The following is a 23,308-nucleotide window of genomic DNA, read 5'->3' on the forward strand; positions in this document are numbered from 1 at the left end:
AAGCCACAAGCCACACTGTATCTGTAAAAGACCTGTAGGGTGAAAAGGGAAATGAGAAAAAACAAAAACATGTGCATGTGCGCATGCGTGTGTGTGTGAGTGTGGGTGTATGGTCATATAATTGTTTCTTTATGTATGCATATATATAATATATATATAATTGAAATTAAAACATAATACAAAAACTTTGTTTAAATAAAGGGAAAGATCTGCCATGGTACTATAAGACAAGAATCCTTTGCGTTTGTTTGACCTTGTGCATATGCTGTTGGGTTTGTTTCCTCAGTGAGATTGCCTTGGAGGAAACTAGGTTTTCATTCACAGTGGTTATCAACTGGAGATTGCTTCTGGGTTAGGGATGCAGGCTCCTGTCCACTTCACCTTCAGCCCTAGGACCCCATCTGAAGGCAGCTGTTAAGAGGTGTGGATCCATTTAGTACAACTCTGGACTTACGTGATATATCTTCAAGACCACTGATGAATCTCATTTGCCTTAATTATAAGATTTAGTAAGATTTTAGTATTGTTATCTTCTCTAAGCATAAATGTTAAAGTTATGAGGAATATATTCCATTTTTTTCTGTCAAACTTTCTGCATTTATTTCTAGGCAAGGATCAATGCCCGACTACAGCAGTATCGTGCCAAGGCAGAGTTGGCTCGATCTACCAGACCGCAAGCCTGGGTTCCAAGGGAAAAGTTACCCAGGCCACTCACAAGTAGTGCTTCTGCCATTCGTAAACTGATGCGCAAAGCAGAGCTAATGGGGATCAGTACAGATATCTTCCCAGTGGACAATTCAGATACCAGTTCTAGTGTGGACGGAAGGAGGAAACACAAGCAGCCAGCTCTCACTGCTGATTTTGTGAATTACTATTTTGGTCAGTATAGACACTGATGCATGCACAGTCTCCCAGAGAATAATTTATTAATGACAGAATTTGATATACTAATAATGTTTTAGAAAATCATTCTTATGTTGTATATGTCAGAGCCATGTTTATTTTCCTAAGTTGTAGCATTTTGTAATTTCCAGGCTCATGTTTTGTTTTCTTAAATATACTTAAAATGGTTTGAAAAATGTTGGTTTATCCAATTGACCATCTCTGTGGCTAGTTTGATTCTTTGTGTATGTTTTATATTAGCCTTTACTATATACTGAAGTAAAATTGGATATTTAATTTAAATAGAGAGAAATATGCGCATGATTCAAATTCAGGAAAATATGGCTGAACAAAAGAATATAAAGGATAAATTAGAAAATGAGCAAGAAAAGCTTCATGTAGAATATAATAAGGTACGTTGGCTACAAATACACAGTATTTAGTAGATTGTCTTTATAATTCTTTTGTTATTTTTTTGCATTTCTGTGTTTCAGTGTGAAATTCTATAGCTCTTAGGCTCTTTTCTGACCTTCATCATCATTTTCATTATTGTCATTCTCTTACTGAGCGCTTTCTTACGCCAGGCACAGTTCTGATCACTATGCACATAGTAAGTCATTTAGTTCTCTCCTTGTCCTTAGTGTGAGTCATCATCATTATTGTTCCTATTTTTAGGGGTCGGAACTGAGGTCTGAGGAGGTGACGTGACTTGCACATGGCCTTATAGTCATCTGGTCTCAGAGGTGGTGGTTTGTTTCTTCAATTCTTACATGCACAAAGCATTATAGACCTTTTTAAAAATAGGGTTAAAATTGTAAAACCCACTCTTAAATTAGTAGTCTTTCTTTTTTAAATTTCGTTTCTTTTTACCTGTTTGTGAGACAGGATTTCTCTGTGTAGCCCTGGATATCCTGAAACTCACTCTATAGACCAACCCTTCAACTCACAAAGATTTGCCTGCCTCTGCCTCCAGAGTGCTGGGATTAAAGGCGTGCGCCACCACCACCTGGCTAGAAGTCTTTTCTAAATTAGATGGTATTTTTGCTATAAATATTTTCTAATTTAAAATATTATTGTATCTTTTTTTAATAATATACAAATCAAGATATTGCTGAATTATTAGGTTCTAAGTTGCATGAATATTTAAACTGGTATCTAGTTATTGTTCAAAAACATTTAAAGAGTTAAAACTAGTAGGAAGTAACATCTAGTAATAGCTAAAGATTGTGGGGAGTTAAAGCTAGAAGATCTGGAGATTTTTGGTAGTTATTTTGATCTCAGCCAAATGAACCTCTGAGTCTTAGTTTTCTTATGAGAAAAGTGATGGAGATATGAATGATAAAGCAAAGTATATGTCAAATTATTATGTGCCAAACTATAAAGAAATATATTGATATGTAATTATCATCATAAAAACAGTAGAATAACAGAAATTGTTTGCCCTCTCTTGAGCATATCATCATGGTAAATAATAATAATATATCTGTCTTTCAGTAGTTATCTGACTTGAATACATTCTATATGGAAAATAATTGTGAATATTCTTGTTTACATATTTGTACATATAAAAACTTAACTAATTTTACTTACTCTTTTTGTAGCTCTGTGAATCTTTAGAAGAACTGCAAAATCTGAATGGGAAACTTCGAAGTGAAGGGCAAGGAATATGGGCCTTACTCGGCCGAATTACAGGGCAGGTTAGTTTCTTTTTAGTAGCTCACTTCAATTCTTGCCTTCTGTGTAATTGTCCAGAGTATCTATTTCTTACACAACAGCCACTTTGTTGACTAAATGATTCTGTTCGATCAGAGCCTAATTCCTTAAGGTAATGATTTCCTTCTGAAATACTTCCAGACTACTGGCATCCACTGCCTGCTGAGAACCTGTAGCTTAATTTGGTTCTTTCATCAACTATCTTGATGGCATTTTTTTCCCACTTGCTCAAATTGATTGACCTGTCATTTCTGATGCGCTAAGATATGAAGCATGAGTTTTCTCTAGTATATTCTTTATTCAGTGGTTTTAGATTCTTGGCCATAATTTTTTTCTTTTCCATTCTTATACCCTACTTAATTCTTCAGTTTATTTGTATTTAAAATTAAAAATTCAAACCACAGCCATGATTTTCATGTTAATTTGATTTTCATCTGAACAAGAGATACAGTTTTTGAAACTTAGATATTAAAGTGTGCTTTTTTTTTTTATCTGTTGGTAACTATTAGTTGTCGTTATAGGACAAGCAAAAGGAAGGCCCTTTCTCCTTGAGCAATTGTAGTTTGTTAATATGCTTCATATTAAAATGAAAAACATAATAAAATGGAGGTTTTTGGATGTCTATTTATATATTGTGCAGTAAATGATAAGATTTTTGTTTCAGATAATGTCAGTTATAAAGCTAGGTGATAGAGACTCCCTGTTTATGGTTCTTGTTCTGGGAAAGTAGTTTGTAAGAATTTTAATTGTATACATCACAGACACCTGTAAAAATCAACTTCCGGAGATAGTCAATGTAGATCTAAGTAATGCATTTGAATTGTATCATACCGTGTTGACTTGGAAGAAACTTCTTTTGTGAACAGATTGCATGTCAGTTGAACTACAAAGAATAATTCATTTTAAAAGGCAAAGAGGAAGAGTTGCCTATGGACATATTAACTCTTGTTTATGTTAATAGGTAGTTAATAGATTTTAGGAAGGTTATGGTATTTGGGGGAGTGTAAGAGGTTACTTGCCAATCTAGCATTTGTTTTGGCTTGGTTTATATTTTTTCCATAAAAACCTCCTCTACAGCTTAAAATATTATCTACTATAAAAGACATTTTTATTTATTAAATAGCTTCATAGAAGATTGCAAACTGCATTGTGTAACGGTGGCATGCACAGACCTAAAATTCACGTTTATCATTTTGTGATGCTTTTCCAGTTGGCCGAACAGATGTGGGCTCACCGGGCCACTAAGAAATGACTTTGATTGATGGTTGCTGTCTCTGAAGCCAGCATACTATAGATTAGTAGGGAGCCAAAGAGAATCTCATCTGCTTTTTTACAGGGTTTGGTCCAATAAGATAATTTTTCTAATTAACCTATGGAACAGCAATGTAGCTGGGAAGTCACAAAGAAACAACACTGATGTTTTTGCCCAAGTATACTGTGTTACACTGTTAAGCCTTCTCTACTGTGCCCCTCTTTTAGGGTTTTCAAGCTGAAGTAGTATAATTCTCATACTATCAAGTTTGTTTCTAAGAACTGATGAGATTGTGCAGTAAGAGTTTTCTTTCTCTATGCTAATGTAGCTGGTAAAGCAGATTTGCCTCTCTGAACCCGAGCTTATTTAGTTACATTTAGTAGCAAATAGGGGGAAATGCTTCTTTTACCTCATCTTTAAAGCAGCATCTACTGCCTTTGTTCATGTCAATAGAAGTTGAATGTACCAGCGATCTTACGAGCACCCAAGGAGAGAAAACCAAGTAAGAAAGAAGGAGGCACACACAAGACATCTGCTCTCCCTACAGTACTTTATAGGCAAGTAATAAAATCATAAAAGATAATACTGCTTATTTTCAACTAATATGTAGTAGTCAGAAGGTGCTTTACATATCTGAGACCAAATTATGGTCCATTTCAGAATTTCAGCTAAGTGTGTTTCGGGTTCATTTGATCAAAAATGCTTTGTAAATTGGATAATACAAGAGATATTTATTGTTCTTCAGAAAGATAAATGATGTACTTAGGAACTGAGAATAAATTTTTGTATGTCCCATGGAAACAGAATTCTTTTTAAGAAATTAGAAAATACCCAGATGAAATAGTTCAGGTGCGGTGTTGTGCCTGTTACGTTAAATTTAATCTTTTAAATTTACTTATAATCAATAATTATGTAATTATTATGTTAATGAACATAATAAAAAAGAGAACATTTATCTTTTACTTGAATATGTTGTAAGATTTTGCTCTTGATTTAGGTAGGGATGAATGATAGTGGATAAAGATGATGACTTTTAAATTTTAATCTGTTTGTACTTTTTCTCTCCCTTATCAGTTGTAATAATTTCTTTTCCAGTAATAACATACTTTTCTCCTTTATTTTTTTTTACTGAATATTTTAACAGTATTGATCATTGTGCTTTTTCATGACAATTCCATTTTCTATATCTAAATAAAGTCCTCATTTTTCTATATTTAAATAATAGATCACTTTTTCCTGTAATGTATTAATCACAATAAGTGAGAGTTTAGAAAATGTATTTATATCTATTTATGTGCTCTAAATACATATATTAATAATGCGCCTATATATGCACATATACATGTGTGTATATATGTGAAATATGTAAAAGCACATTATTGTCTTAATTTTTAGTGTGAACGTTAGTGTATCCCCAGAACTGTTTTCCCAAGTGTGGTAGATTCTTTTGAAAATATTAGGCATAGCACTAGACTTCTGGGTTTTATGACTACAGTTACTTTTTGCTTCAGAATATGTTTAAACTGATTTTTGCTTAAGATTAGGTGTTTTATTTTTTGATTACTGTTGTTCATTTGTTTTATTATTACAGCTTTACATATGTGTTTTCTTGGAATATTGAAAACGTCTGACATTATTATTCTTCAATTTGCTGTGCATTGCTGCTTTTCTTATGTTCTCAGACTTCTTCAACCTTCTGTGTGTTCCCAATTTAAATATATGCTAATGCTTATGTTCTCAGACAACTTTTCCAACCTTCTGTGTGTCCCCAATTTAAATATATGCTAAATGCTTATGTTCTCAGACAACTTTTCCAACATTCTGTGTGTCCCCAATTTAAATACATGCTACATTTTCAAGCCGTGGTGCTCATTTTCTTAGAAGTAAAATTTTGTTTTCCCACAAGAAATGTTAACTAAAATTCATATCACTTGTGATATTACCACTAATAATTAGTATTTTTCTTTTAATTCAAGGTCTAGTGTTTGTGAAAAGAGAAAATGTAGCTTATTTATATGTTTAATGCTGTGTGAATGGTTTGCAGTTAATAATAAAAAAATCGTTTGTGAAATAATTGTTTTGACCTTCAGGGTAGTTTTCAAAATTAGAATATTGTTTTTCAAATTTTTGTTTCTTTCATAGTTTATGTTTCTAAAGAAAAATTGAACTAATAACATAAATTTTAAATAATAATTTAAAGTCTATATTGAGAATCTTTAAGTATTCCCATTCTTTAATGAGTTTAGCATTAGAAAACTTTAAGCGTATATTAGAACTTAGCTATTTTTAACATACTGTATTTAGCTCTAACAGTTACTGGTGTTGTTAAAACAGTGGGTGCTATGGAAAAACATAAGTTGATTGCTGGGTCCTTGCAGCATATACCAATTGTTCTTGCATAAGGTCAGGGCCAGCTTAGTCCATATAGCAAAATTCAGTCTCTAAGGACCAGAAATGACATTAGCAGAAGACGGTTGAACTCAGAGCTGCTATAACGAAACTGTTTCCCTATGGATATCAGTGTAATTCTTACTTGCTGCTTTTATTGAAGTTGTGGAATTTGTAAGAAGAACCATGATCAGCACCTTCTTTTACTGTGTGACACCTGTAAGCTGCATTACCATCTTGGGTGCCTTGATCCTCCCCTTACACGGATGCCAAGAAAGACTAAAAACAGTTACTGGTGAGTGAAACAGACTGCATGTGGTTGGAATTGGTTTTCTATATCACTGATTCATAGTAAAGTATTTTTCATACTTTTGAATAGAATATTTATGTCTTTCTAGTACATGAATAATTTTTATAGAAATTAAATTTTTCATATTAGCAATGTGTTCTTTCTTACATAAGGCACCAGGGATTTTTCTTTTTTTTTATGATTTGGTATTTCTCAAATTCATTAATTTTATTTTGAAGTTAAACAAGTTTTAAGTTTCATCAGCCATTCTTTGAAAATCCAGACACTTTGAAAACTTTTTTTTTTTTTTAAAGACAGAATCTCATTTTCCAGTCCAGTATTGAAGTCATACATAGCTGGAGATATCCATCGATTTCCTAGCCTCCTGAGTTCTGGGATTGTAGACCTGGGTCAACATGCTGTTTATGTGGTATAAGGGATTGAACCAGGACTCTTGTGTGCTTAGCACTCTACCAACTTAACTACATCCCACCATGACTACCATTTCTTAATTATTTTTTACCGACTTAGTCATGTTGGATCACTACAGATATTTTATTGACCTTTTTTTTTCTGTGATGTAACACCCCGACGAAAACAACTTAAGATTGAGAGAGGTCATATTTGCTCACAGTTGGAGGTACAGGCCCTCACGGCTGTGTTGTAATATGAGTGGCAGGGCTGTGTCCCACCACCCGGCTAGCTTTATACCTGAAATAATTACACGGAAACTATATTCTTTTAAACACTGCCTGGTCCTTTAGTTCCAGCCTCTTATTGGCTAGCTCTTACATATTGATCTAACCCATTTCTAATAATCTGTGTAGCCCACGAGCTGGCTTACCAGGGAAGATCTTAACCTGCGTCTGTCTGGAGTGGGAGAATCATGGCAGCTCCTTGACTCAGCTTCTTTCTCCCAGCATTCTGTTCTGTTTACTCTGCCTACCTAATTTTCTGTCCTATTAAAGGGCTAAGGTAGTTTCTTTATTTAACCAATGAAATCAACACAGAACAGAAGACTCCCACATCACAGCTGTGATGTCAAGGCAGAAAGAGCTTTGTCTCATGCCTAGGTAGTGGTCACACAGTAAGATGGGGTTTTCTATGTCACTTAACATAATCCAGATGGTGCCCCACAGGCATATCTTTAGAATCTCCCAGGTGATTATGGATTCCGTCAAGGTGACTGTTAACATTAACCATCCCAGATGTAGATAATGAATTTTATCCTAGGTTTATTGTAAAGAGGAGACAGATGCTCATATTTTAATAGACTGATTGTTGCAGTATTTCAGGAAGGGGAATGCAAGAAAGGAAAAACTATAAAGTGAATATGAATATTATTTTTACGCAAATGTAGTTGTTCTGTGTAGGAAGGCTGCTTTTTTGTTCCTGGCCACCCAGACCCCAAATAATCACACAGAAGCTATATTAATTAAAACATTGCTTGGCCTATTAGCTCAGGCTTCTTGTTAACTAACTCTTACATCTTAAGTTAACCCATTCCTTACCATGAGGCTCCTGGTTTACCGGTAAGGTTCTGGGGCATCCATCTCCTTAGGCAGCTACATAGCATCTCCTTGACTCTGCCTACTCTCGCTGTACGTCTCTGTTTGGATTTTCTGCCTGGTTTTATCCTGTTAAGTTATTGGCCAAAAGCAGCTTCTTTATTAACCAATGCCAATAAAACAAATTCATAGCATATACAGAGAGGAATCCACATCATTTCTAGTTTTAGAAAAGAAAAGGACCTGAATCCTGGCATTGCAATCTATTAAAAGGCTCTGGCTTTAGGAGCCAGAGAGATGACTTAGTGGCCTACAGTGCTTGTTGGACCTGTTTGGGTACCTGTGTTTGAATCCCTACGGTCAGAATAAGAAGCGCTGTGTGGTTTCAGTGTGCGTAATCTTAGCCCTTGGAGGCAAAAACATGAGACTCCTGGAAAACATCCTGTCTAGCTGGACTTATGAGTTCCAGGTTGAATGAGAGAACCTGTCTCAACAATAAAGTGGATCTGGGAGGAGCTGGGGCAGGGGAGCACGTGAGCAGAATATATTGTATGAAATTTTTTTTTACAACAGCAACAAAAAAATAAAATGGAAAATGATGGAGGAAGACACAAGGTTTCTGCCCTCCTCTGGCCTTCACCTACACACAAACAATATGCACATCAATACATACAAGTTAGATGTACGCATATGTGGGAGAACATGTGGCTTTTGTGAGTTGTATACTTTACTTCTCCTCTGTGCATTCCAGTCTTTTATTCTGCATTTTTCAGAGATCTGGTCACAACTTTCATGAACTTCTAACTCTCTTCTTTTCAGGGTATATGACCCTTCCTCTTAACTGGCATAGGCATACATCTTTTTGTCTTCTATCTTACCCAGAAATAACCTTTAGTGATTATTTGAGGATTTTTTTTTTTTTTTCCAAGCAGGGTTTCTCTGTATACACCTGGCTGTCTTGGAACTCACTCTGTAGGCCAGGCTGGCTTTGAACTCAGGCCTGTCTCTGCCTCCTGAGTGCTGGGATTAAAGATGTGTGCTACCATGCCAAACTTGAAGAATATTTTTTTAAAAGATGATTTGATAGTGGTGCTGGACAGCAGGTGTAGCAAATTGAAAAGGTTATATTGGTATTTAAACATGAAAGTGAATGTTGTTCTTTTACATAATTCCTCACATGAAGTTTTGTTGTTTAGTGTTCAAACTCCATTTTATTTAATAGTTTTAAAAAATAATTTTCTTTTATTTTTGAAAGTATAATATAATTACATCATCTCTTCCTTTTTTCTCCTTCCAAACACTACTCTTGCTTCTTGGGCGAGGCGGCTTTCAGGTCAGCTCCAGATTGGGAGTTTCTGAGCCCTATGTCTGCAGTGCTTAGTGTCTTCAGCAATAGGGATTTACCTTCCACCTCCAGGGCAACTGAGGGCAATAACAATAACCCATATGTTTTGGAAGTCTCTTGGACAACCTTGGACTACAAATCAAAAGAGGGCTTCCCATTCCTGGTGTTGGGGATTTTCCTACGTGGTTTTGGATCTTTGAGGGGGCAGTGTCAGCTAATAGTTTTGATTACTTCAATTATTTTAAGATTGTTTTTTTTGCACAGGAATTACAAACTGTAGGACCTATCTCTGATAGAATGTATGTATTAAGTAAATATATAGATGATGAGTTTGATTAATATGCTTGTGTATCATAGTATTGCCATAGATTATTAAATGAATTCGTGTACATGCCTTTGACATTCCAGGATAATCATGACATTCCAAATGTTCTGTGATCTCATTGAATTGGATATGCTCTGACTTTTATACTAGACTGTTATGTAGATACCTTAAAGCGTGTTTGAAGGTGTAGAATGCAGTGTTTAATATATTGTCACAAAGAAAAGCTGTCCATCTGTGTTAGGTGTATATGGCATGACTCATGGCAACTGCCTTAAAATTGGAATATATGTTCTGTATCGTCAGCTACAAAATTTTCATGACATTTTGAGATTTTTGATGTTTTAGGGTTTCACAGCATGACATTTTTTTGTCTGAATCTTCTAGAACAAATTAATTTGTCACAGTTTTTAGTGGGTTTGAGAATGAGCATAACAGAATGTTGTAATGATGAGTAGTCGTTACAGAAACAGAAATAAAATGACATGTTTTCATTTACAAACCTGATTACACACTTTTGTACCTGTTTTCATATTATAGGGACGTATGTATTTTACAGTTAATATGGGTGACAGGGGAAAGGCTCAGTTTCTACAGTGCTTACTGTGCAAGTCTGATGACCTGAGTTTGATATTCCTAAGCCATATGATCCAGATTTGATGTTGGTGCATGATTGAAATCTCAATACTGCTCAGGCAGAGACTGTAAATCTTCAGGGCTTGCTGGTCACACTGTGTATCCTAATCAGTAAGCTGAAAGCCAATAGGAGACCTAAGGATCAACCCTCAGGTTGTCCTCTGCTCTCCATGAGTACAGGTGTACTGTGTGTGTACTCGTGAGTGCTAGCACATGTGTGTGCACATGCACGCACACACACACACACACACACACACACACACACACACACACACACAGGGTTGGAATGCTTGAGAAACTTTGACATTTCAGTGATCCGATGAAAATGATCAATTTGTTATTCGTATAATTTAGAGATATAAAGTAGAAAAAATGATCCATTTGAGACATAATTTGATATTGTTTGTAGACTTATTTACTTAAATGGCTGTGGTATATTATTATTAAAAACAAAAAGAAAATCTTAGCATTTCACAGTTTTTTTGTAATTTTATTTTCCTCTTAGAATATACCCACTATTTAAATTCTGGAGTCATGCAAGGTATTTATATAGTACCATTATCAGTTATTGATGTTTTTATTTAGAGAAGTATAAAAGCACTTTAGTTTATTATTGATTTGTTAGTCTATAAAACATCTTTAGTTGCCTAGCAACATAACACATAAAAATTTTCTAAGTAATGCATTACAGAATAACGCTTTGTTTGTCTCACTAGTTATTTTGCATTGTAGCAGTTAATTTGATCGTATCAGCAAAACAAATGACACTTTGTATTTATGTTGTAGAGCCGAGAATTTAAATATTTCAGTTTTGAAAGTAAATATAAGCTTTATAGTAAATCTGTAGTATTGGTATATCAAAAATACAAATTTTGATGGAGAGCTAATTAAGTGATAAGAAATGTTTAGAGATGTTTGAAGTTTTAAGTTACATTCAAAGGTACAAACACATAAATATCATATATATCACAAATCAAACTTTTGGAAATATACTTTTTTATTCTTTTACTTTTAATAGATGGTGGTATTGTGTTGTGTTTGTTTTGTTTATTTGTTTTTTTCAAGGCAGGGTTTGTCTGTTACAGCCCTGACTGTCCCAGAACTCTGTAGATCAGGGTGGCTTCGAACATTCAGAGATCCTCCTGCCTCTGTCTCTCAAGTGCTGGGATCAAAGGTGTGTACCACTATGCCCAGCTTGCTTGTAATGTTTTAATGGGCACATATATGTGGTAGAATAAATATTTCAAGGTCTTCAGTGACAATGCAGTTTTTACTTGATCTACCAAGTAAAATGCCTACTCTCCCCCAAACTCAACAAATCTCATTTTTTTCCCCCAAAATGGTATATTCATCATACTGTGTTAGTAAATACAATGAAAAGGAATGGTAAAGGAATATAAGAATAAAAGTCTATAAAAGATTTTTTAGTATATGTCACATAAAAGAAGGTCATCATTTCCAAAGAAAAGATACCTTCTTAGTCACTGATCTATGAGTTATTTGGTTCACAATAGCATTGTTCCGTTTGTTTTTGTAATATATGGATACATTGAATTGTTTCCTATAATATACTCCTGGTAGTCATTTTCGCAGTGGTAGAGGTGTGTTTCTGTGTCTTGTCATTATCATACTACCTGTGTGTATTTGTGTACAAATTCTTTGTGTATTTATCGAATTTGTTGCTAAAATCAGAAGATAATAAATATATGACCTCATTTTAACAAAAATTTGTTCAGGCAGTGCTCAGAGTGTGACCAGGCAGGGAGCAGTGACATGGAAGCAGACATGGCTATGGAAACCTTGCCAGACGGAACCAAACGATCAAGGAGACAGATTAAGGAGCCAGTGAAATTTGTTCCACAGGACGTGCCACCAGAACCCAAGAAGATCCCTATAAGAAACACGGTATTTATTCTTCCTTTATTGGTCTTAGTGACATTCTGATGCAAAATTTACAAAGATAAAGGATTTATAGCATAAACATACTCTCAGAAGTCAAACAGGTGTCCATATTATGCTTGTTTGTTTCTAAGAAATCAGTGTTCAGTAGCATATTGTATTTAGCTGAAAATCTAGTTTGTGGGTTCAGGTAAAAGCTTACTAGCGAGTACCAGTATATCTAACATTCCACTTAAAAGTAGGACATTACGGAAGCCTTAGACTCCTATGCCTGCCTCAGCAGTCTCATAGGTATAACAGATTACCTTTCTAATCAGCTTTGGATCTCTCATCCCTAATCTTTGCCATTATATTTCAAACCTGGGTAGTCATGAACAGTACTTAATTTAGTCTGCCAAGTTGGGGGTTTTGTGTGAATGGAGAAATCAAACTTTTTCCTTCTATAGCATTATGTTTGTTTTAGCTAATTCTGTAAATGTCCCTTGCAGTATGGTATTGAGCATTTAAAGAAGGTATAGATTTGCTGAGTTGCAGACAGTTTGAAATTTGTTAAATTTTATTCCTGGCACTCATGAGATGGAAAGAAAGGAAAGGACTGAACCACAACACAACACACACACAAACACACAAAATATAAAGACAAAGCAAAAATGTAGGTCTTCCAGGAGGTTGGAGGCCAACCTGGTCTACAGAATGAGTTCCAGGATATCCAAGGCTACACAGAAACTCTCTCAAAAAACCAACCAACCAACCAATAAACAAACAAACAAATAAATAACTTTTCAAATAGTAATAAAATAAGTCTTGTTATGTGGGTTTTTTTAGTGGAATTTTTGAGGCAACTTAACTTTAAAATAGTAAAGGCTCTTTGAAACAAATTTAAATTAGAACAAAAATAAAACAGTTCTTAAAATATAACAATACAAATAAGAGCACTAAATCTAAAAGTATATATCTCCCTCAAGGATAAAGTTTTTTATTTTTTGAAAAAAGGTATGTCTTGGCTCAAGAGAAAAAAGTAAAAGATATTTCCCCTAGAAGTCATAAGTGCAGGTCAGCCCTTATGGGTCTGTAGAGAAAATGTATACCACTGATGTAAATATAAAACACACACAGAACTCTTACTTAAAACAGTTGCATGTTGAAAGAGATCCTCAATCCACCTAGTAATAATAAGCAGAAATGCTTTATTAACAAATTCTTTTAAATTTTGACCTCCGAGTATTTTCAGTGAGCTGGAAGAATTGGCAAAAGAGTTATATATTCATTCCTTGAAAATTAAATATTATAGACTAAAACCATATAAACAGATGCCCAAAGTCATTAGCCCTGATTCACATGATTGTGCATATTTTTTCATGCATCTGTTTGGAGAGTAGTAAAACAGCGGGCACAACTAGGACAGCATGAGAGCACTATCCATTTTAGCACAAATACAAACGTGAGAAGCACAGAAGGAATCGAGTCTAGGCAGTCTGAATTAATTTCTCACGTCCTCTTTTGTGTTCTGCATGAACATTCAGTGGAAATACAAATGATACTGTTGTTACACATTTGGTTATTGTGTCACTTACTTAATAAGTGAGATATTGCTCTCTCTATTTCATTTTCCAGTTTTTGTTGTTGTTTTGTTTTTGTTTTGTTCTTTTTCCTTTTCTTTGATACAGGCTCTTTCTAAGTAGCATTTGCTGTCCTGGAGCTGACTATGTAGACTAGACTGTCCTGGAACTCTGCCTGCCTCTGCTTCCCAAATACTTGCATTAGAGGTGTGAGATCTGAGATCTTTTTCCTTGTATGCTATATTCTGATACCAAGATGGTATTTTCTTTGGTGTCCCTCTGAGTAGTGTTAATGTGAAAGCCAGGCATATGTTTCTCTAGGTGGTTATTCTAATTAGCTTTAAATGAGTATTGACAAGATATTTCTAATTTGTAATGTGTAATGAAATTTGTTATAACTTTCTGTTACTAAATTTAAACGAGAAGTAGCACTTCCCTATGACTGCTGTAGGATTCTTACCTATATTAATTTGTGTGATTTTTCCATATTTAAGAATCTTGTTCTACTGGGTGGTGGTAGCCCACATCTTTAGTTCCAGCACTTGGAAAGCAGAGGCAGGCAGATCTCTGTGAGTTCCAGGATAGCCAGAGTAGTTACTCAGAGAAACTCTGTTTTTATTTATTTATTTATTTATTTATTTATTTATTTATTTATTTATTTTTTGAGACAGGGTTTCTCTGTGGCTTTGGAGCCTGTCCTGGAACTAGCTCTTGTAGACCAGGCTGGCCTCAAACTCACAGAGATCCACCTGCCTCTGCCTCCCTAGTGCTGGGATTAAGAGGAACTCTGTCTTGAGAAACAACAACAACAACAAAAGATTAAAAGAAATAGAATCTTCTTCATGTGAATAATATAAATATTTTTAAATATAAACAATATTTTTGTTAATAGATAGTCACTTTTAACTGCACCAATTACAAATATTTTTGAGAACAGCGTTTCCTATCTCAAAAGGCTGACCTTGAACTTTTGAACCTCCTGCTTTTAATTCTCAAGTGTGCACCACTGCTTACTGCTAGAGAATGGAGCCTAACAATGAGGTGGAAAAAAGGCTCACGCAGCAGTGAACCTTATTCAGAGCAATAAACAATTTATACTTCAAGGGTTAAGAAGAATCTTGTGCATAAAGTTCTCACAAGTTCAAGCTGTACAAAATCTCAAGGACAAACTGAACGTGGCAAAAACATGTTTCCCATAGAGGCATATAAAATAACAGTAGCCCGTTATAATGAGTAATCTAAAGTCAACTCACTCCTATCCGCTACACCTGGAAGAAGCATGAAAATGCATTCTAAGAATATTTGGTGTTATTGAAGAAACTGGGGTGACAAGATTCTTGTCTTGTTTTCTTGGCGTCTTCTCACAAGCACTCAGAACTTCCTCACATGACTCTATTCTTGGACCATGTTCAGACATACCACCATACCTCGTTTCATATGGTGTAGAGAACTAAACCGAGAACTTTCTATTATGTTAGGCAAGCACTCTTCCTACTCACTTATATTCTAAATGCCCATTCTGTATATGGTATGATACTGTTGTGGGAGAGCGGAGGGGCTACGTTCCTGGCACCCAGCCGCCCGCACGGCTAGCTTTATACCCGAAATAATCACACGGAAACTGTATTCATTTAAACAGTGCTTGGCCCATTAGCTCTAGCCTCTTATTGGCTAGCTCTTACATATTGATCTAACCCATTTCTAATAATCTGTGTAGCCTACGAGCTGGCTTACCAGGGAAGATTTTAACCTGCATCTGTCTGGAATGGGAGAATCATGGCGACTCCTGACTCAGCTTCTTTCTCCCAGCATTCTGTTCTGTTTTCTCCGCCTACCTAATTTTCTGTCTTATTAAAGGGCCAAGGCAGTCTCTTTATTTAACCAATGAAATTAACACAAAACAGAAGACTCTCCCCCATCATGATACCTTTAACCATGTATTTAGTTTTGCATTTGAGTCCTGTAGTCTATTAGGTAGAGAAATGACACACCTGCCTCAAGATACTCAAGACATAGTGGCTAGAACTTGTGAAAACATTTCCTTGGGAAATGGGCTTTTACAGGTATGGTTTTGTTAGTAGACCTTGGGGTGTGGGGATTAACTGGGAATATTGTGTTGCTCTAATCTAAACAAATAAGTACCTGAAAAGATAGGACTTTTGCCATCAATCTAAGAAATGTGGTCACAGGCAAGGATTCAGAAGGGAAGCAGTGTTGCCCCTGATGGTAGAGGAAGAGGATTATGAACTAAGGAATATGGATGATCTCTAAGAGTTGAAAAAAGAACCTATATTGTTCCCCCAGCCTCTCTATAATAGATTGTAAACTCTCCAAAACTTAGATTTTAGCCCAAGAAAATTATGTAGAAATCTGAGATACTGGATTTGTTTTACTTTAAGCAGTGATAGGAACAAGTATATCTGAATATCTTTATATTTGTTTGAACATTTGAAACAAATGGGAAATTATGATAACACTTGATGATTTTTACTTGAAGTCATATGATGGAGGAAGGTCATTGGCTAATAAAGGAACTGCCTAGGCCCATATATATATATGGCAATTCTAATAGGGTTGTAGTTAGTTCATACTTATGAAATGCTTTCCTGTTAAGAGATAGGAGATATTAGATGGATTTTATAGTCTTTAATTACTTCATTTTATAATTGATGGAAAATAGAATCAGATTTGCAACTGGTCTTTTAGCTTTTATATATATGACTTAAGTATAAAATTTAGCCATTAAGCAGTAATGGGAGATTAATTTATTATATTTTAATATTTACGACAGTTTACTGTTTAGCTTTGACTGATTTAAAAAATAATGGACCAAATGAAATATTCAAATGCCATTAATTCATATATTTAAAATATATGTAATTCAGTGGTTTCTAGTACATTTGTGGAGTTATGTATCTATTACCACAATTTCAGGCTCACGTTTATCATCTTACTCTTCAGAATTCTGTATGTTTTAATAGTGACTGCCTTTTCTCTCTTGCAATCTCCCAAACTGTGCAGCTACTGTTCTAATTGATATAGACTTGTCTCTTTGGGAATTTCATGTAAACCACAGATTAGTTTCTTGAAATTAGTGTGCCTTCACCTTCAAGATTTATTCATATTTTGGCATATATCTATACTTTACCTTCTATTATTACACAATTCTCCCTCTGTAATCATTTATATGTTTCACTTAGCTGTTGATGGAAATTTTGGTACGTTTTGCTTTTTGGCTGGTATATGTCAGGTTACCATGAAAATTCATAGATTTTGGATGGACCAAGGACCCATTTTTAGATATTATCACAAGGTGTTTTTTTTTTCTTTTTTGGTTTGTTTGTTTGTTTGTTTTCATTTTTTGAGACAGGATTTCTCTATAGCTTTGTGCCTGTCCTGGAACTCCTTCTGTAGACCAGGCTGGCCTCCAACTCACAGAGATCTACCTGTCTATGCCTCCCAAGTGCTGGGATTAAAGACTGCTCTACTAGAAGTTATAAACCATATTATTAATTCTCAGGATGCTTCTGCTTTCTGTTAGGAGTAGATGAGGCCTCATTTCATTATTCTAGCCTTTGTTATTATCTGTCTTTTTAATATAGCCATTAAGTGTATAGTAATATCTTACCCCTTCCTTACCAGTGTTGATTTACATTTGTGTTCCTATTGCTTATTGATATTTTAAGAGAAAATATTTTGTCTCTGTTTTTTTTTTTACTGTGTGACATAGTTTTAAAATTACATTTCTATTTATATTCCTTTTTCCCTTTCATTGAAAATAGAGTTTTTCTTACATATCCTGATTATTGGTCAAGTACTTGCCTAGCATGTTCAAGTCTCCACCTCAAACATCGACAAAGAAATGCACCACGTTCTTGCCCATATCTGTTGAGATTCTTTTTCAATGGAAGGTCCTTCTTCCCAAATGACTGGTTTGTGTCCAGTTGATATAAAACTAGTCAGTCAGCACAGTAACTCAACCAAGTTAAGCTGTTCAACTAACTAACTAACTAACTAACTAACTAACCTTAACTCAGCTTTGCTCACATGCTTCATTACATCCCTTCCTTACCAGTGTTGAACTGGGTTTTATGCTTGTTGAAATGTCACAAAATCTGTTTTTAAAAATTGTTTTAACGTTTTTCTTATAGCAGTTTTTAAATGCTAGTTTGATCATAGAAAAGGTATTAAAATATGACATATTTGAGAAGAGTCTTGTTAATTAAACTTTAGTTGAAACTTTAGAAGATCTGTATATTATGTGTGAATCTATTTTCATATTTGTCCTTAATTTTTTCCCATAATTATTGTTGTAGTTTCTAGTTTGATACTTGTAGACTCATGGACTCAAATGCTGGGAATGGTCCTATTCTCCTTCCTACTGTTTCTGTTTCATGGATGATGCTGTGAATTTTCTGTAAAGGCAGCGTGATAGCACTTCCTTCCAAGGCCTGTATTACATAGATGTTTTCTTTGCATTGTTTTTATGTGGAAAGTATCTTCTTCCTTTTAGGCAAAGAAATTGCTTTTGAAACAAATAAATGAGAGTGTCCGCATGCCTTTTGAAGTTACTTTAAAAATGATATTTGTACTTTTGGGCATGTTTTCTAATAACTTTAATGTAGCTTGAAAGCTTTCTGATTTTGTTTTTCATTTCTTCATGCTCTGTGCATCTGGTGCCCGAGGGCGTTGAGACCTGTCCTTTCCTCGTCTTTCTTCACACGTGTTTCGGCTTTACTTCCTTTGAAGTCCTGTGATTTTTATTTCCCATGACTCGTAAAATTTTGCATTTAAATAATGTATTTTTAAACACAGTGAATACAGCAGTCACAGTACATTTTCACAGTCTTGACTGATCCTAGTGTTTTCCAGAGAACACTGCTTCTTTGGCGAAATTATTTTGGTGAGGGAAATTAGCAAATTTAATGTTTATTCTTCTTCACATGTGATTTATTAAACAAAGGGGCGGTACATAGTATTCATTTGTTTTATTAGTTAAAAACAAATAAACTAACATAAAAAGTAATGGATTTATTGCATTTTATATGTATGATTGTTCTATTTGCCCTGCCAGTGGTAGGCTTTAATTGAGAAAGAATGACATATCCCAGAGTCTACTGATGTTTTTGCAAGTTTTTTTTAAAATTTTTTTATGATTTATTTATCTTTATTTTATGTGCATTGGTGTGAAGTGTCAGATCCCTTGGAACTGGATTTTCAGACAGTTGTGAGCTGCCATGTGGGTGCTGGGAATTGAACCCTGGTCCTCTGGAAGAGCAGTCAGTGCTCTTAACCGCTGAGCCATTTCTTTCAGCCCCTGTTTTTGCTAGTTTTACTCAAGTACAAATTAGCCTCTTAATAATGTTAAGACTGCAGTGTTGAGAATTTGAGTAATGTTTTTGGTGAATATCTTTAAACATTAGTTTAGGAAAACAGTCTACTAAAATGATTAAAAATGAAAACTAGATTATGGTATTCAAGACCATTCAAATAGTTTTGGTATCTGTTTTATCTCATTTTACTAAGTAAATATACTGTGGACAGGACCAAAAGCCAGGTGATCTAACTGGCTGAGAAAATCATTCAAAGCTTGATGAATTATAGTTGCTTGGCTACCCCTCCCCCACAATAAGTGTTATGAAAACTTTTCTGCATTGTGTACAGAAGTTTGTGGAATTTAGATGAGTAATTTAAATATTTTCTCTTTAATAGACTTTACCATTCTGAAAGCTTACTGAGATGGCCTATATATGAAAGTTGTGATAATTAAATGAGTACCATAAAAGTGAAAAATAGTTGAAACTTTTTGCAAAATGTTGTTTGTATTACGTATATTGTAGTGCAATCATTTATTAGTTTTAAATGACCCATTTATTATTTATTTTATTCAAACAAAATTTCTGAGTCTTTGGATGGAATTAACATTGTATTGCGTTTAGTTGGGTATAGAAAGGTGAACAGAACATGGTCCTTTCAAGTTTGAAGTTGAGTAGTAGCTGTTGTAGAAAGAAAGGGAATGCATGCAAAGAGGTAATCATAAACTGGAAAGGCCGCGACGTCACTGTCAACACTGGGAAAGCATGCAAACATGTAATCCTAAACTGGAAAAGCTGGCGATGTCGCTGTCAACACTTGAGCTTTTTTGTAACAATGGCCTTAAAGTTAACATGTATAACTTCATATAGCTGGTAAAAGGAAGACTCTAATTCAATGTGCTGAAATGAGCCTACAAATTCTGCATTTTAATCAGGTGCCCGTGGGACATTAGTTTGTATGGTCAGTGGGTGATTGTTTGAGGAGCAAGACGCTGACTATTTAAAAGAAGGAAAAACTTATTTAATAGGGCCTGCATTTGAAGCTCTTTCCTGGATAGAATATTATCTTTTCTTAAATTATTCAATAATGTATTTAAAAGAGACCAACAGGCAACACAAATGGCTCCATAGCTTGTCTTGAATGACTTCAGTTGGCTTTTGGTTACTGGTGGGAAGTTAGACAATATGAGATTGTACCTTGGAGCTAATTAGCAAGGTACTAGATATTCTGAAAACTGAAGGTTAAGACAGCACTGATGCATTTAGAAAATTGATGCGTATTGTAATATGCACTGATGCATATTAGAAGAGAGTTATATTCAGAATTATTTGGTACCTATCTAACATTGAAATAAATGTTTTTTAAATCTCAACTGTATAGTAAAATCTAGGTGGCACCCCTGTCTCGTCTCCTCTAGTATCCGCAGGTGGGCATTTTCAGTTTTCAGAGGCAGTGCTTTGTAGGATGGAGAGTCCAACCAGACTGGCTGCAGATAGGCTTCTATTACTTTTAAACATGGGAATGCTTTCTTTCAAATGATGAATACAGTCCAAAATAAAGAATATAAATATTTTGCTAAATCATTTTAGTCTTATTTTAACTGAGAGTTGGGAACTGTGAAGTTTTTGCTTTCCACCTTTTTTATGACTACTTGGGGAATTTTTTTATTGCACAAACATGTATGCGTAGACACGTATGTGGGAAAATAACAGATATGATATTATTCCAGTTTCAGTATTTTAGTTTTAGAAGTGATTTGTGACAAGATATGAAAAATTAAATGCTCCGAGTAAATCATAGATATAACTATGAAATGTTGAAGAAAACCCTTTAGAATAGTTTTGGAAAATTAGTTTCTTTTCCTTTGAAATAATTGTGTTTTTTAAAAAGTTATAATTAATGACACAATTTTATCAACAAGCAGTTGAGTAATCTAACAATTAGAAACACCAGTTTTCCAACTATAACTTAAGCCATAAAACTTAACAGAGAATATTTATGTTTATCATGATTTAAACCTTAAATATCTTTATGGGTTTTCTTTCCAGAGAACCAGAGGACGAAAGCGAAGCTTTGTTCCAGAGGAAGAAAAACATGAGGTTCGAATGAGTTAGTTCTCTTTACTTGTCTGAACATGAGGAGACTGTCTTGCTTTGGGTGTTTTCCTTTTTCATCCTACTCAAGAGTGTTTTTGATTTTCTCATGGCAGGAAAGAGTTCCTAGAGAAAGAAGGCAGAGGCAATCTGTGTTGCAAAAGAAGCCCAAGGCGGAAGACCTAAGAACTGAATGTGCAACCTGCAAGGGGACTGGAGATAATGAGAATCTCGTCAGGTAAATCGAACACTGAGATTTTGTCTTTATGGGGCTAAAGTCAAATGTCCGTCATCTTTTAAAAATACCAGATACAGTACAAAATAATTACCAAACGAGTCCTTTATAAAATATTGCCTAGTGACAGTCGTGCTTCAGAAATAGATTGTATAAACTTTATTTATTTGCTATACATGCTTATGCTCCAGACTTAGATATAAATCAGATTGACAATATGAATTTTGAACAAGAGAATTCCTTTTCTCTTGAGAATAAGTTGGTAATGCTTTATATAAAGAAGTTGCAAAAGTGTTTGATGTGGCTAAGATGATTATTTTATCTCATCAGATCGGAGAGTTTCTAAAGTCTCTTAGTGTGTCATAAAAGTTGAAGTTTTCTCACATTGGTTATTACAGACTTTGATTGGCAACAACTTAATTAGCAGTTCCTTATTGCTTTCCAAAATAAATGTGTTAAATGCTTCTCTGTTATGAAATAAAGAAAGGTGAAAAGATGGCCTAGATAGACTTGATTTTTTTGTTTGATTTTCTTCTTTGTTTATTTTGTTTTATACTTTTGAAAATTTTCAAATAGAACATGATGCCTCCCAGGAACCCCGGCTGGTGCTGCTCAGTGGCCACTCAGGGTTCAGAGACTTCCCGTGTTAGCCATTTGCATCCTTGGCTAAAAGAATGAACTACCAAAGTGCTGAGTGTGGTGGTGGTGCAGGGTAGAAAGCAAAAGGTGCTCATTCAGAGTTATTAGTTCTTCAAAGGACAGTGATGCAAAGGGTCACACAGTATGGACGGGAGAGTTTTCAGAGTTCCTTCAGAAACTATGTTTAGCAAGTCTATATTTGGTTAACTGGGGAAAAAGAAAGTAAAATTTCAGAAAGAATGAACTTAAATTTGATAAAACACATATTTGTATTGTATGAGTTAGTATTTACTTTTAAAATGCTGTCATGTGTTTCAGTCACTAAGAATATAATTTCTGTTTGTGTTAATTCAAAATTATAAGTAATTGAATATAAAATAGAAAATTATCAGGCTTTTTGTTTTTTGCTTTTTACTGATGAAGAATAGAAGAAAGTAAAAATGCCACTGAAAAAGTAAAACATTAGGAAACTGTTTCTAGCTAATATTTCTTTGAAGCAATTCCATACCTTGTAGGAACAATTTCCTTGTATGAGCTTGTAAAGATTAACTCCGTTTATGGCTAAGTTCTCCCAAGTTTAAGAAATACACAGGAATACTTGTCTTCTTATTATAATTTTTGAAGACTATCAAAAGTGATCTCCTAAGCATAAATACAACATAGCGTGTACATATTACTATGAACATTTTTTCAAATGGCAGCCTCATATAATTAACAGAATTTAAACAAAGGTAACTTCCTGGGGGCTGGAGGTAAGGTGGGAGAGATGGATGAGCTTGAGACTGTGTAAGATTTAATGCTGGTGACTGTCCCACAGCTGTTTGCACCCATACACAAGACTATCCTAGCCTACTCTTGGGGATACTCCATTGGGTCCGCATTGGGTCCGATGCATTTACTTTAGGATCACTAGAGTTTTACAGGGATGTGTTATTTTTGGATATATTTAACATTAGAAATGAAAACCATTTTTATTTCAAAAACGACTTTATTCTAGTGCAGTTCCAAACATTGTCTTTTAAAAAATAGGTTTTAGCTGGGCGGTGGTGGCACACGCCTTTAATCCCAGCAATCGGGAGGCAGAGGCAGGTAGATCTCTGTGAGTTCAAGACCAGCCTGGTCTACAGAGCTAGTTCCAGGACAGGCTCCAAAGCCACAGAGAAACCCTGTCTCAAAAAACCAAAAAATAAATAAATAAAAAAATAAAATAAAATAAAAAATAGATTTCATAT

General features: G+C 34.7%; 1 protein-coding gene across 3 annotated transcripts in view; it reads left to right on the forward strand.

Annotated features, from left to right (window-relative positions):
* Positions 1–23,308, forward strand: part of Phf14 (PHD finger protein 14) — a 126,241-nt gene that overhangs the window by 41,974 nt on the left and 60,959 nt on the right. For all 3 annotated transcript variants that reach the window (XM_041675457.1, XM_041675454.1, XM_041675456.1), the window contains 8 exons: positions 609–879; positions 1,189–1,295; positions 2,484–2,579; positions 4,301–4,404; positions 6,399–6,530; positions 12,072–12,240; positions 21,158–21,208; positions 21,319–21,440. In XM_041675457.1, the coding sequence (XP_041531391.1) occupies positions 609–879; positions 1,189–1,295; positions 2,484–2,579; positions 4,301–4,404; positions 6,399–6,530; positions 12,072–12,240; positions 21,158–21,208; positions 21,319–21,440 (1,052 nt within the window). The remainder of the gene's footprint in view (positions 1–608; positions 880–1,188; positions 1,296–2,483; positions 2,580–4,300; positions 4,405–6,398; positions 6,531–12,071; positions 12,241–21,157; positions 21,209–21,318; positions 21,441–23,308) is intronic.

This window comes from Microtus oregoni, unplaced genomic scaffold (genome assembly GCF_018167655.1).
Source record: "Microtus oregoni isolate MIOR12 unplaced genomic scaffold, Mior012 000026F_ref0000081, whole genome shotgun sequence".
Taxonomy (NCBI): domain Eukaryota; kingdom Metazoa; phylum Chordata; class Mammalia; order Rodentia; family Cricetidae; genus Microtus; species Microtus oregoni.